Below are 15,276 nucleotides of genomic sequence, written 5' to 3' on the forward strand. Positions count from 1 at the left end.
CCACAGAGCTGCTGGCTCTGGGGCCTCCTCACCTGCTCACCGTCTTCTCAACAGGGGCGGGCCTGTCGGGGGCCGAGTCCCGCAGAGCCTTGCTGGTCTGCAGCGCGCTCCACACCTGCGAGTCAAGGCTCGCGCACTGCAGGGGTGTTTCTCCTTCCTTGTTTTTTAAGGTGACATCTGAATCCCGAGAAAGAAAGAGGCTAAAAGGAAAAACGTAAGCCAACAAAACATCCAAATCTGAATTTATAAGAGACAAAGATGAGATTTATCAAATGAGTCTACTGGCTAGGAACAGAGCAGGGTCCACCTTGCCACGCCCTCCACATGTACGGCCTAGGGCACCAGGCCTCACTCTGCCCCACACCCAGTGGTCGCAGGAAGGGTGTGCAAGAACTAGGATGGCCAGTGATTTTTATTTCAGATTTATCCACAGGGATAAGGGGAGAGACGACGGGGAGAAGACTCTGTTCTGGCCCTGAGCAGGGTGGGCAGCCAGAGTGTGACCACACTGATGGGGCCACAGCCTCACCTTGGGCACAGCACTTCAAGTGAGGCAGCAGTCACACGTTCCCTCCTTCCCCAGAAGCAAAGACTCCACCCAGGACCCCACCAGAACAGGGTGTGTTTAAAGAGGACCCTGGGCAGCCAATATTGGCTCTACTCACAGCTCTAGCCTTGTCTACAGGGAACCCTGCTCCTGGGATGGGACACCCAAAAGCCGCTGAGGGCCTCACTTGGAGAAGAACTGTCCCCACACTGCTTCCTGGTAGGAGTGTTAGGTCTAAGATTCGGCCCAAGGTTCAAACTAAGAATTTGGGATTCTACAGGACCACACTCCCTAAGCCAGAAACATGCCACAGCTGATCTCAGAGGGGACTGGGAAATATGCTCCTTTCCCTGCAAGACCCCAAGGACACTTGTCCACCACCAAGAACTGAGGGCTGCACTGGTGTCAGACCTGGTATGGACATGACCACTGAGCAGCCCTCAGGGCCGAGGACAGCAACACACTTACACGACACAGTCGTAGCGATTCTCCCTGGCAGCGATGTGCAAGGGTGAGTCTCCGTGGATGTTCACGGCGTGCAGGTCACACTTGGCAGCCAGGAGTATCTCAGCTATGTCCACACAACCCGAGAATGCAGCCCAGTGCAGGCAGATGTTTTCCTCCTGGGCAGAGACACAGTGAGAGCCCCGTGAACGACACTCCTGGCCAGGTGCAAGGTGCTGAGACCAGGTGATAGCAACCCCTCTGCTTTCGGGCCTGAAGAAGGGCCTCACAGTCCAGAGACCAGTTTCCTACCTGAACTCCACAGCACCCTTTCTTCCTATTTTAAAAGTCAAAATTGTAGTATAGCGCATGCCTGTAATTCCAGCGGCTCGTGAGGCTGACAGGAAGATCTCAAGTTCAAAGCCAGCCTCAGCAAAAGTGAGGCACTAAGCAACTCAGTGAGATGCTGTCTCTAAATTAAATACAAAATAGGGCTGGGAATGTGGATCAGTGGTCCATTGCCCCTGAGTTCAATCCCTAGTACTGCAATGCCTCCCCTCCCCAAAAAAGAGTACTTTTAAAATGGGGCATGGGGGGGAGGACACCCAACCAGAATTATACTACCTTAAATGCCATACATCATTTACATAACCAGTGGGACACTCTTCTATTTCAAAAACTGACATTCTTTCCCAAATAGCTAAATAGTTTCACAGGACTAATGCTCGTTTAAGATATGAAAACAACAAAACTATTTAATTTAAAAATTACCTTGAAAACTACTTTAATTTTGAGGGGACAGGGGGTGACAGGGGATTGAACCCAGGGGTGTATTATCACTGAGCCACATTACCAGCCATTTTTATTTTGAGACAGGGTTTCACAAAGTTGCTTAGGGCTTCACTAATCTGCTAAGGCTGGTCTGAAACCTGTGATCCTCCTGCCTCAGCCTCTGAAGCTGCTAGAATTATAGCATACATACCACCGCACCCAGCTTAAAAAAATGTTTAAGTAAAACAAAAATAAAACATGGAAAAGTATTTGTGCTACATGTAAAACAGATAATTTATAATTAATTCACAATTAATAATGGTAAGTTTCTTAGAGCATAATTGTGGGAAAAACAAAAAAGGGTATTACCATGATAAGGAGCTTACAGAAGACAAAAAAAAAAAAACATAAATAGGAGAAAATGTTGAGCCCTATCAGACAGCTAAGAAACGGGCTTAAAACATCAACAATGATATCTCCAGCTGGACAAAATGCAGCTCTGTGGGAGGTGACACCCACAACCCACCACCCCCACCTCAGCTGAGCTCTGCAGCCCCACCCAGAGGGCCTGGGGACATTGCTGGTCCCTACTGTCCAGCGCACTGCCACTCACTTCATTTTCCTCTCCAGTGTGGTGTTAATGCTCTCTATCCTGTTTTTTCTCCCATCATGAATAAGTCTTCTTCAACTGTTGGAGGCACGCTGTGCTGCCACCCCAACACCCCCCTTCCCCTGAGGTCTGCCTCTGCTGACCTCCCCTTGCTCCGCCCCCTCCCCTCCCCTCCCCCGCTCCAGCCTGTCCTCTCTGAGGTCCCATTCCTGCCCAGCCATTTCCAGGCATACCCAAGCGGGCTCCCTCTCCTAAATTCCTTCCCAGACCTCTGTCGTGGTCTCAATCCTTCATCCTGGAGTCCCAGTGTCTCTTTCAGGTTGGAACCACTCCCTCCTTTCCATTTTCCTTCTCTATAGCAGTTACTTTTTAACAACCAGCAAATTAACAGGTTTTTTCTTTTTTAATATTTCAGGCTTTAGTTTTAGGTGGACACAGTATCTTTATTTTTATGTGGTGCTGAGAATCGAACCCAGTGCCTCACGCATGCCAGGCTAGTGCGCTACCACTTGAGCCACATCCCCAGCCCAAATTAACAGGTTTTTTAAAAGGTCAATCACATCCCCCAAACCTCAGCTGCCCAGATTCCTTCTTCCCACCAAGTAGCACCCCTGCCTGCTGAGGGACCCACCCTCAGAGAATCTGCTCCACCTCCTAGTCCACGAATATCTCATGCTGGTTGGTCACCAGTTTGCCAGCGTCCTGGTGGGCCTTTAGCAGCATGCCCTCCTTGAAGCTTTATGAAGGCACAGCCCCTGACTGTCACCACAGTGGGAACACTTCCTTCAACTTGTGCTCTTTGTTCTGCAGGTTTGTCTTGCCACAAACCAGGGTGGGGGGTGGGGAGGTGGTCTCCTGTGACGTCATTGTTGGCGATGCATGGCTCTAGCATGGCCCTCCACCAGTGCTGTCAACTCTGCCAGCTTTGAGTGGGCCTTACTCCTTGGTGATGGGCACCCAGTCGCTTATGTTTTTGGCACAGCTCGAGCTACTGGAGACCCACCAGATACGGAGATAGGCACCTGCTGTAAGCAACAGAGGCCATCCGCTTCTTTTGCTGAATGATTTCTCAAGGCCAAACACGCCAACTGCTGGTTGTAGGATGTAAACGTACACTGACCTGAAGTGGTTCCCACTCCAGCAGCACAGCCTGGGTGGAGCTCACTCTGGCAATTTCCCCAATGGCCAGAGTCAAGCCAACCATCCACTTAGTTACAGGGGCAGCCGCAGGCTCAGCACAGAATCCCACGGGCAGATTCAGAGCTGCGTCCAGCTCATTTGTAACACTAGGGTGCTCTCAGACAAGTGGACAATCTCCTATCCAGTGAGCACGAGTCAAGGCTTTTCAGCTCAGTGCACATTACGAAAGAAGAAAGCAGAAGAGGGGTAGTGTCGTCGTCTTGCCACCCTCCCTGCCAGCCGCTGACTGCCCTGAGCATGGGCTTCATTGCTGCCTCTGCTTCCCAAGAAAAAACTAAAAATGAATGTCTTTTCCTTGACCTCAGTGTTTTCTGAAAACCTTAGTGTGTCAGGGTTCTTTTCTGATTGTTAATCTTAGTGGCCTTCTGACCCTCTGGTGTTCTTCTGGTTTCCATCTCCCCACAAATCCTGAACTCAAAATCCTGTTTCCTCAGGGGCTTCTTTTTCCTTTATCAGAATGATTTATGACTCTGTAACCAGAATTTCACTTTTGAGAACTTCCAATCATCCATGACCCTACTCTTGTGGGACTGCTCCAACCTCTGGTTCAGAGGGCGATGACACTGCTTTCTTCTGTGGACCAGGGGATAGCACTGGAGCTGCCCAGGTCTCATCTACACATGGATGGGACCAGACAGAGCCCCTGGAGCTCAGGACAGGGGAGAGAGCTCTGAAAGAGGCTCTGGAGACCTGTGCCTTCCCTGCCGGGCCTATCCCCCAGGCAGGTGAGAAGTACTGTCCATCCACACGCCAGAGACTGGAGGATGCAGGAAGGCCTGCCTCAGTTACGGGGACAGCATCACCCCTGCACTGAGAGCTGCTCCAGAGCCATCTACCACCCTGGCCAAACCCCATACCATCAGACTGACCCAGGCCAGCAGCTACCCTAGAGTAGAGCTCAGGAGTTCCATGGGGGGCAAGGATCCCAATACCCTGATGTCTATAAAAAACAGGTTACGAGATTCACAGAGAAGCAAGAATCTTAAGCTGCCAACCACACTAGGACGGCCACGGGTGTTGGACTGGCAGACACGGCCACCAGAAAGCCAGTGGAACACATAATCAGAGGTGCAGGGAAGACTTGCTACAAGTGCCTCAAGAATCCAAAGAACCTTTAGGGTTGAAAACCACCACATCTGAAAGATGTAACAGCATGACTGCATCACAGAAGAGAAGTGAGTTGGAAGACATACTGATAAAACTAGCCAGGCTGAGGTGCAGAGTGAAAAATAATTTTAAAGAACTAACAAGAGCATCCACGGACTGTGGGGTATTTCATACAGTCTAATGTACATGTATCTAGAACTCTGGGAAAGGTGGTGGGCAAAGATGCAACTAAAGAAAAGACAACCATATAATTTACAAATTTGACAAAACCCTAAATCCACAGATCCAAGATCTAAGAGCCAAGGGTGGGGGTGCATGCCTGTAATCTCAGTACTCAGGAGCCTGAGGCAGGAGGATCTCAAGTTCGAGGCCAGCCTGGGAACTTAGTGGGAACTTGTCTCCAAATAAAAATAAAAAGAAGTCTGGGGATGTGGTTAAGTGGAAGAGAACCTCTGTACCAAAAAACAAACAAAAAAACCTCAATAACCCTATGCAGACACAGAGACAACACCAAGGCATGTCATAAAAGCTCAAGAGTAGCCAGAAAGGAAAGAATTTGTTACACACGAGAGACCAGAAAGCACGTTCAAAGCAGTCAAGACTGCAGGAAGCAATGTACACATCATTGAGAGAAAAACGATACTAGGACTCTGACCACCAAAGCACCTTTCAAAACATGAGGGCCAGGTAGGGGCTGTGCAGGGATGAGCGTGTGCAGGAACCCATCACTAGCCAGCCTGCACTACAAGAAATGTGGCAGGTGTGAGACTGGCAGGAGCAGCAGTGTCGGGGAAACAGGTCTAATAGCGGAGGAACAGCTAGCAACCACCACCCAGGCCAAAAGGCAGGACATATACTCCTGGAAGCCAGGAGGCGTGGAAAAGCCCCTGATGTTAGGGTAAGAGACAGAAAATGCAGGGAAGAGGGGAACAAAGCTCAGGAAGAAGTGACAAGAGAGGACAAGGCTCTTTCGCCAAGTCTCCCATCAGGACCCAGGCAGACACCAGCTAGGGACAGGTGGGTCAACTCGTGCACATAGACAACAGGCTTTTGACAAACATGCAAAATTAATTCTACAGAAAAAGGGCAACTTTCTTCCCAATAGACTGGTAGACCTTTGACCCACACCTCATGTCACACATAAAAATCAACTCAAGCTGGACGTAGTGACACACACCTGTAAATCCCAGCAGCTCGGGAGGCTGAGGCGGGATAATTACAAGTTCAAAGCCAGCCTCAGCAATGGCGAGGCACTAAGCAACTCAGTGAGACCCTGTCTCTAAATAAAACAAAAAATAGAGCTTGGGATGTGGCTCAGTGGCCAAGTGCCCCTGAGTTCAACCCCCAGTATACCACCTCTCCCCACCAAAAAAAAAAAAAAAAAAACCTCAAAATAGCCCACAGACCTAAAGCCTACAACCATAAGGCTGCTGCCCAAAACATGGGGTAAGATCTTCAGGGTCTTAGTATCTTCAACTGCACAATGGTTTCATAAACAGAATACCCAAAGCAGAATCCACATATACGCACAAAGATAAACTGGGCTCTGTAGCAATTCTAAAACTTCCAAAGACATATCTATGTAAAGCATATCTGACAAAGACTTTGTTTGCAGAATATTAAAAAAAAAAAATCTGGAGATTCAAGAACAAGAAAATTATCCACTAAATAAATAAATAAATAGCTAAAGATCTTAGCAGACCCTTCAGAAAACATACAAACAGAAAATAAGTCCACAAAGATGATTATCATTAGTCAATACAGAAATGAAAATTAAATGAAATTAAATGAAGATTGAAGCCACTATGAGACACTACCACACAGTTACTTTAAGGCTAGAACTAAAGAGACTGAGGCACTAAGTGCTGGGGAGAAAGCTACAGTCAGAACCCTCACACGCCACAGAGGCAAGCCACTTTGGACAACAGCATACCTATAGGTGAACCCGGTCCTGTACTTCCAGGTATTCCCTCGAGTAAAGGTGCATATGTTCACCACAGCCCTGTGACAGTCAAACGTCAGAGACCACGGTGTGTCCACCAAGAAAGGGCAGCAAACAGACGCATAGGGAGGATGCTTTAGGCAGCAAGGAGCCACCCCACGGGGCATGAGGGTGAGCCTCAGAACAGATGCACCAACCACACTCAGGTGGGCACTTAAAAGAAAAGCAGTACAGTCTAAAAGGCCCAACAGAGCCCGACAGAAAACCAGCAAGGGCCACGAACACACCAAGAAGGCCAAGCAGAGATCAATGGGCCTGGGTGCAGGTGGAGAACTCCAGAGTGAGCAATGCATGCCCTGGGCATCTTCACTGTGCTGATGGCCTCCAGAACCTATCCAACTTTAAGTCACAGAATCAGCTAGGCACCTATAATCCCAGACACTGGGGAGGCTGAGGCAGAAGGATCACAAATCTGAGGCTAGCCTAGGCAGCACAGCAAAACCCTATCTCAAAATTTAAAGGGGCACTGGGGCAGGGGCCGGGGTGGGATGGGGGGGCTGGAGTATAGAGTACAGTGCTTGAGGTCCTGGGTTCAAAAAAAAAAATCAGTTCTAGCTGCTAAACAAAAGGTCCCAGTATAAACACACAATTTAGAGAGCTAATCAACCCTTCCACTTCATGGAAAAAGCCACCAGCACCCCAACTCCAGACCCAATGAAACCCCAAGCACATAGGCCAACCCCTTGATTGAGGACTGTGCCTGAGGCAGTGCTATGCTCAGTCCTGAGTGCCCCAAGGCCCCTGTATTATAGGCCTGCTCCTCAGCGTGGCACAACTAGGAGGTGGCAGAACTTTTAAGAGGTGGGGTGGTGAGGACAGGGGCGTGTTCCCTACAAGAGAGCCCTTCCTCTTGTTGGCCACAAGGGGAATATTTTGTTCCACCACATACTTTTCCCACGTGCTGCGCCCCGGCCCCCACCAATGGCTAACTGACCATGGCCTGAACCTTCAGCACCATGCCCATGGCAAAGAGGCAATGCAGTAGGAGACCACAGATCTGCTGGCCCTAGATTTTCTTGCTCCCTCCTCTCCTCATCCAAACCCCTTGTCCATCCTCCTGTGAAGGTGAGCAGGCAGGCTCAGATACAAAAGGTAGAAGTGCCATGGAGGCTGCAGGCCAGGCCACAGAAGAGGGCCTGGGCACCTGAACAGGACCCTTATTTCCAGGTGGGAAGAGAAACTGTTTGCATCTAGGGTTCCAGATGCAAACAGTGCAGAGACTGCAAGTCCCCTGTGATGCTCAGGTCCTGGCACGTGAGCCAGGCCACTGAGAGCATGAGTGTGGCCAGCAGCAGCACCCCTCATTTCTTAGTTCCCAGCCTAAGCTTACCTGAGCTGGACTTCTCACTGTGGCTGGTCGGGCTCCAGCAAGCAGCGGAGTCTCTTCTGTTTTTACCCCACCTGCCATCATGCCGGTACACAAGCCTGCCCCTCCTCCATCCCCTCTTCTAAGGTCCCTGCAGACCTCCCGGAAAACTCTCTTCTAAATCAATCAGACATCTGTGGTTAGGCTTCTCCAGGACAGGGGAATCCACCTACCTGACTCCAGATCCTAATTTGGGGGGAAAATAAACTAGTGCCACAAAACTAACCATCAATGCAGTATCTCAAAACATTGTCTATTCACTTTTCTTTTTCTTCAAAGGAAGCAACTACAGGCAGAGCCAGAAGTTACCCTGGCCCTGGGACAAGGTCCAGTCCTGACGGACATTTCCTTGGTCTTCTTGGGTCCAATAGGGGACATAAGCGGCAGAGAGCAGCACCACCAGCCACACACCCTTTCAATCTACAGATCTGGCCCAGGGGCCACGTCTGTCTAGACCTGCAGCTCTACTTACATCTGGCATAAAGCAGCTGGGTCAATGAGCTGCTAATGCCAAGAAGTTAGAGCTGCCACCAGGTGCCAGCTCAGCTTTACACACAAAAGACCCTTTGGAATGAGGAAGCCATCCTATTGGCCCGACCCTCCACACCATAGGGGGCTGAGTCCTTAGGGGTTTGCTGTTAGCCATGAGACTTACGTTGTCCCGGATGTTGATGTCAGAGCCCTTGGATAGCAGCAGCTTCACAAGCTCCACGTGTTTGTACTCAGTGGCCCAGATCATGGGTGTCCAGCCGCCATCGTCCTGAGGGCAGGAAAGGAGACAGAGCTGCCACCGCTGCCAAAGACACGTCCAGCCGGTACACATATCTCACCCTGGGACTGAAAGGACCCCAGCTGGCAGTGCGATGCTCAGAGCCTGCTCTGGAGGCCTGAGTGTGCAAGAGGAGCCAAAACTGGTCCTAGACCCTCCCATAGGCACGGCTCCCGAAAGCCCTGGAGAGGTGGAGCTGCTGGCCGCCCACCCCAGTCTAAGAACAAGAGTGGGCACAACCTGATCTAGGCAGCAGAAAAAGAGACTAAAAATGGCAAGTCCAGCTAGACCCAGGGCATACTACACACAGGAAGACTGGTGGAAGTGTGAGCAGCAAGGCCTTCCCTTGGTCCTCTTGACCTCGGGGGCAATTTCAAGCAGGAGATAGGCCAAAAGATGGACACCAGGGCATAAAGGTCTCAGGATCGACACAGACTGTGTGAGCTGACCTACTATTCCTGGGTTGCTTCATCCAAATCTGAAAAGGTACTTTCCAGGGCCTGAGCACTGTGCGGCCAGCTCCGAGTAGAAGACCCAAGGCTCCAGCACACCCTCCACAACTGCCGACTACTGCATTGCCAGGCCCTGGGCACCTGGCAGTGCCCACAAAGGCCACCTTAGGGGCAACCAGCCCTGGTGGAGGGGGTAAGGCGGGCACACAGCAGCCCAACCTCATGAATAAGAGCATGGGTCAGGCAACAATAAAACCCAGCAGACGGGTGATACTCTGGACAGAGCAGAGAGGGAACCAGTCAAGATAACACAGGAGTCAGGTCTGTACCACAGGGTGGGGAGGCAGGGCCTGGACTGAGGGGCCAGGACACAGCCTTCTGAGGGAGACAGAGACTCACCCGAGAGCTGGGAGGCCAGAAGCTCACCACAGGCATAATGAGCAGCCTGGAAGCCAGCCTTTTTAAGGGCACTCTCTGGCCTGATGAACACCTGCAGACATCCACTGTGTGCCCAGGAATGACCAGCGGTCACTATGTGGCACAATAGCATCCTGTGGCTCTGACAATGGGAGCCAGCTTAGTGGACAGCGAGACCCGGCTGAGGGAAGGCGGGAGCCCTGGGAGAGGTGGGTGCCATTCCAGGCAAGGACTGCTGGGACGCCTCATTCCAGCAATGAGATCTAGAGCAGGCCACAGGGGGAGGCCCAAGGCCTTTCAGGGATTGGGGGCCTTGTGAAGGGGCCGCTGTGTACAGACCCTGTCTGTCAGTGGGGTGGTACACCACGGGACAGGGATGTGGCTCTACCTGGCAGTTGACGTCCATCTGTCCATTGGAGAGCAGGTACTGAACCACATCGTAGTGCCCCTTCTTGGCAGCCAAGTGCAAACATGTGGAGCCCTCTGCATCCTGCAACACAAATGCCATTCAGTTCTAAGATACCACCCTCCTGCCTTGGGACTCTGTACAGGGCTAGAGACTCCTACTCCCATACAAAGGAGGTGCCATCCTGTCCCAGGCCACAGCTGAGCTCCAAGCTCCCTGCCCCCTCGACAGCTGACACGTCAGGTGGTAGCAGCCTCCACCACACACACTAGCAGGCGTACCACCACGAGACCCACACACTCCTCCTAACCACCCGGGATTGGATGGCTGAGGGACACCCCCAGGCTTCTCGTCAGGGCCAGAGTGCAATGCAAGTCCTGCTTGGAACAGTTCTAATATGACCCTGGGACCTGTTCCACCCACAGTGGTGCACTCTGGGCCCTCTGTCACACGGCACATTGAATACAGCAAGTCAATGATGGCGCTGGGGTTTAAAACAACACTGTGTGGGAAAGCAGCCCTGACACCTTGCTGGGCCTATGTTCCCTGGCTGCTAGGCATACCTCGTCAGCTTTCAGCTGTGTCCTCAAGGACACTACGCAGACCACACTAGTCAGGACAGACCCCAGAAGTCCCTGGATGAGCCAGAAGGGCTATCCAGCTTGCTTGTGGTGACAGCTGGGCTGGAGGGCACTGGAGTGTGCCCACCGCCCAGAGTGCACCCTTGTGCAGGGACCACAGGACCACACACGCAATCCTGCCACTGCTCGCATAGGCCTGTATCAGTACTCCCCACCACAGCTCTGCATTGACCTGTCTCTGAATTACTTTTCTCTGCTTTTCTACCTCACAGCCAAGACCCTGGATTTTAGCAGGTATCATCCAACATACTGATATGAATCAGGATACCACCTTTCTTAAGAGCAGCCCCATGCCTGACTCCCACATCATTAGTGCTCAGGACAGATACTGAAAGAGGGCTACAAGTTGATAGGGACGGTGGCCCAAGTGGCAGGGACACTGCTGCCCTGGCAGATGAACATGTAAGCCAAGAGAGGAGCCTCAGGGTGTGCAATCCCTGTCCCAGGGAGGTAAGGGACAGGGACCAAGAAGGGGTGAGAGGAGGTCTCAGAGGGCAGAAACTGAGGATCTCTGAATCAAGCAAACCACATGGGAATGATGTAAGGTGGCAAAAAGAGGCCCTCAGGCAGAGAAAGGCTGTCAGCCTCTCAGTTCAGAGCAGCTTGCTGTGACATCTCCACACTGAAAGAGACGCTCACGCCAAGCCCATCCAAGGGAACACCCCACAGTGCCCGTCCCATCTTCATCCCCCAAAGGTAACCACTCTCTTGAATTATTTATTCTTCTGATGCATCTCTTGATACTTTCATGATAGATATGTTCACACACGTTCTAAAATGGAGTCTAACGTGTTGTAGGTCCTTCTCTAACTCCTGTTTAGTTCAAGATTATGTTTCTGAGGCTCATCTTTATAGGTAATATTTCATGCTGATTCCCCGCTTTTAGCTGCCATAAAAGTATCTCACCCTGGGACTGAAAGGACCCCAGCTGTCAGTGCGATGCTCAGAGCCTGCTCTGGAGGCCTGAGCATGCAAGAGGAGCCAAAACTGGTCCTAGACCCTCCCACAGGCATGGCTCCCGAAAGCCCTGGAGAGGTGGAGCTGCTGGCCGCCCACCCCAGTCCAAGAACAAGAGTGGGCACAACCTGGTCTAGGCTTCATTCCTAGCCAAGGGACCGTTGTCTGACCTGTGGATACTGTGCATGCTCACAAGTGAGGGTGGCCATCGGGGACTGCTGGGCTTCAACCTTCCCAGGAGAGACCTCTAAGCCCCTGCCATGAATGTGCAGATCTTTGCCCCTGGCCAGGTGCTCTGGATGCCTTAGGTTTTCTACAATGATCATGAGAAGTGGGGTCTCAGTCAGTTTTTATTAAGGCTGAGCACTCTTCCCATGCTCAGTGTTCATTTTTTAAATATGAATTTGCATGAATTTGTATTTGTTCTTTTTAGTTACATATGACAGTAGAGTCTATTCTGACATATGTACACAAACATGAAGTGTCCCTTATTCTAATTAGGATTCCATTCTTGTGGATGTCCATGATGTGGAAATTCGCTGTGGTGGATTCATGTACACAGGAAAGTCATGCTGGATTCATTCCACTGTCTTTCCCTCCTCCCTCCCCACACCCTTCCCTTTATTTCCCTTTGTCTAATCCACTGAACTTCTATTCTTTCCCCTCTCCGCCCTTGTTGTGTTAGCATCTGCATATTAGATAGAACATTCAACCTTTGGTTTTTTGGGGGACTGGCAGGTCCATCCATTTACCAGCAAATGTCATACCACTGTTTTATATGCAGTAATATTCCACAGCATATATGTACCACATTATCTTCACCCATTTATCAGTGTTCATTTTGTGGGCGGCCTGCCTACGGTCTTTGCACAGTTTTCTTTTGGGTTATTTTCTTTCATCTTATTCATCAAAGTTACACTTTATCCTGGAATCACAGTCTTCCCTATTATTTTTTATGTAAAATTTTTTATTTATATAAAAATATGGAACACTTCATGAATTTGTGTGTCATCCTTGCACAGGGGCCATGCTAATCTTCTCTGTATCGTTCCAGTTTTAGTATATGTGCTGCCGAAGTGAGCACTTCCCTATTACTTTTAAAGAGTCCCACATCTTCGTCTTTTACACCGGATCCTCAAGCTATCTGCCCTGTGTCACACCCTCCACAAGTCATAATTGACTTCACATTACAATGCAGGGTTACAGGACACACGGGCTCCTCTTCGTCTGTCCAGCTGGATCTATACCTTTGCATGGAGAGCTCAGTGGGTATCCGTGAGCGTGGACCTGGCAGGTTCTAATCCACATGCTGCTGTTTTGTTTCTATTTACCCCACCTGTCACCATTCCACATACCCTGTATTTTAGTTGAATAAATATTTTTAGTATTCCATTTTACTTCCTCTACTATTTATTTCCCCATAAAGCTATGCTTCTTAATACTTTCACCTCTCTGTTAGTCTTCTTAAATCAACAGTCTCTCCCGAGTACAGTAACTTCACAACCCCCGCTCCCTGTGCTCCTGCTGTCACACTCCTCTCTTTGAGATGTGCATAAGCTCCACCTTGGTTACCACGGCTTTTTTTTTGGTACTGGAGACAAAATCATGGTTACCATTGAGCTAAGGGCCTCACTAACTTGAGACCTCCTACCTCAGCCTCCCAAGTTGCCTGGATTGCAGGTGTGGACGCCCTGCCAGCCTTTAGTTATTGCTTTAAATGGTCTCTTCTCATTTGAGAAACTTAAAGAAGAACTTTCAACATCTGCCGCCTTCTAATTTCCTTCTGGCCACAGTACCCTTTGCAGGAGACCCTGTGGGCAGGCCCTGCCTGCTCTGCTTGCCTGCATGGGCTTCACCTCATTCCCCCTTCCACTGGGCAAGTGCTCTGAGCTGACCTCCTCTTCTCGGTTGTTCCCTTTCAACACAATGGAAATATCCTTCCACCTGGGCCCCATCATTTCAGACAAGAAGCCAGCAGCATTTCACAGTGGTGTTCCCTACCTATGATGTGCAGTTTTTCTCTCACACTTGTAGGGTTCTCTCTATTTTGGCTCCAACAGTTTCAGTATGTATACTTAGATGTTCTTTGTATTTATTTACCTTGCTTGGGATTTGCATCCGTGGATTGCCATTTTTCTCCAACTTGGGAAATCTGTGACCATCTTTCTTCCATATACTGTTTCCTGCTAGGTTCTCCTTCCTGTCACACAGTAGTCTACTCTCCCTTCTGCACACTAACTGCTGCTGAGACCCTCTCCCTTTCTTCTGCTGTACTCGAATTCTGGCGAGGCTCACAGGTGCTGCTGACTTCAGACACCTGCCCAGTGGTAGCTCCTCCAACGCCCACCTGTGGGCTCCAGGTGCTCCAGGTCAGGCATGAACCCCTGCCTCCCGGGGCCTCAGTTAGGGTGTCTGCTTGGGTGCCAGTTCCCCAAGAAGAGGGTGGGAAGTGACTCTTGGCACAAGATGGGGAAGATGTAGAGTGTGCCTGCCATAACCACAGAAAGCACTTACTCACTCAAGAACACCAAGGCCATCCAACATCTCAAAAAAAAAAAAAAAAAAAAAAATCAATAAAACCAATGGACTAAATACAAACTTAAAAAAATATTTATGATGTGATAACTACACTTGAAAAATGTTGACTTTAACGAAAGCAAATTAAAATAGTTAAAAAAAAACACGTTTGTTATAATTAACAGCATAGATAAGGTGTGCCCGAACACTCCTGAAACAATTTAGATATACGTATAAAAAAGCATTTAAAATGTTCATATACTTTGAAACAGTAATTCCACACACACAAAAAAAAATCAAATTCATGCGAACATTTAGTCTGAAAATGCTCACTAAAGCACTGCTTTTTTAAAAAAATATTTTCTAGTTACACATGAACACCGTATCGTTATTTTGTTTATTTCTAAGTGGTGCTGAGGATGGCACCCAGGGCCTCACACATGCCCGGCAAGCGCTCTGCCACTGAGCCACAGCTCAGCCCCTTAAGCACTGCTTTTAACGAAGGCGAAAATACAATAAATATTAATACACAAATCTGACTAAAAATTATGGAATATAATAAAACACCAAAGTAGCCATTTGAAGTGGTATTACAAAATAATAATTAATGACAGCAAAATAGTAAAAACTTAATTTGATTTAAACAGGAGTTAATAAATTAGAGTGTACAGTCACGTTTTTGGTGAAAAAAATTGAGTATTAACATGAAAGACTAAGTTTCTGTATATGTGTTCTGTGGTACTGAGGACTGAACCCAGGGTGCTCTGCTACAAGCTACATCCCCAGCCCTTTTTATTTTGAGGTAGAGTTTCTAGGGCTCTCAGCCAGCAGCAGCACACAACACCTTGCCTCCTGGGTCTGGCTCCTTTCACTCTGTGTCCTGTGGGTCCACCATACTGACATGCCACTGTACAGGTGGGCCATGTACTGATCCTTTACCTGCTACTGGACTCTGCTTCTCTTCAGCTGTTGGGAACAGCGCTGGCCATTAGATCTTCACACACAGCTGTTTCTTTGGCATACACCTAGGGGTGGAACTCTGAATCCCACAGTAATTCTAGGTCTGGCTC

At 49.4% G+C, this 15,276-nt stretch overlaps 1 protein-coding gene and 1 non-coding gene across 7 annotated transcripts in view; both read right to left on the reverse strand.

The window, feature by feature from the left end:
* Ehmt1 (euchromatic histone lysine methyltransferase 1) overlaps positions 1 to 15,276 on the reverse strand; it is a 151,723-nt gene that overhangs the window by 11,847 nt on the left and 124,600 nt on the right. For all 6 annotated transcript variants that reach the window (XM_058585878.1, XM_058585877.1, XM_046465677.2 and 3 more), the window contains 4 exons: positions 10,074 to 10,175; positions 8,703 to 8,807; positions 1,016 to 1,170; positions 33 to 200 (listed from right to left, as the gene is read on the reverse strand). In XM_058585878.1, the coding sequence (XP_058441861.1) occupies positions 33 to 200; positions 1,016 to 1,170; positions 8,703 to 8,807; positions 10,074 to 10,175 (530 nt within the window). The remainder of the gene's footprint in view (positions 1 to 32; positions 201 to 1,015; positions 1,171 to 8,702; positions 8,808 to 10,073; positions 10,176 to 15,276) is intronic.
* Positions 12,667 to 12,773, reverse strand: LOC124107573 (U6 spliceosomal RNA). The gene has a single exon (XR_006856467.1). It is a non-coding gene; the product is annotated as a U6 spliceosomal RNA (small nuclear RNA).

This window comes from Marmota monax, unplaced genomic scaffold (genome assembly GCF_021218885.2).
Source record: "Marmota monax isolate L192 unplaced genomic scaffold, Marmota_monax_Labrador192_F-V1.1 WCK01_AAM20220418_F8-fsc00167, whole genome shotgun sequence".
Lineage (NCBI taxonomy): Eukaryota > Metazoa > Chordata > Mammalia > Rodentia > Sciuridae > Marmota > Marmota monax.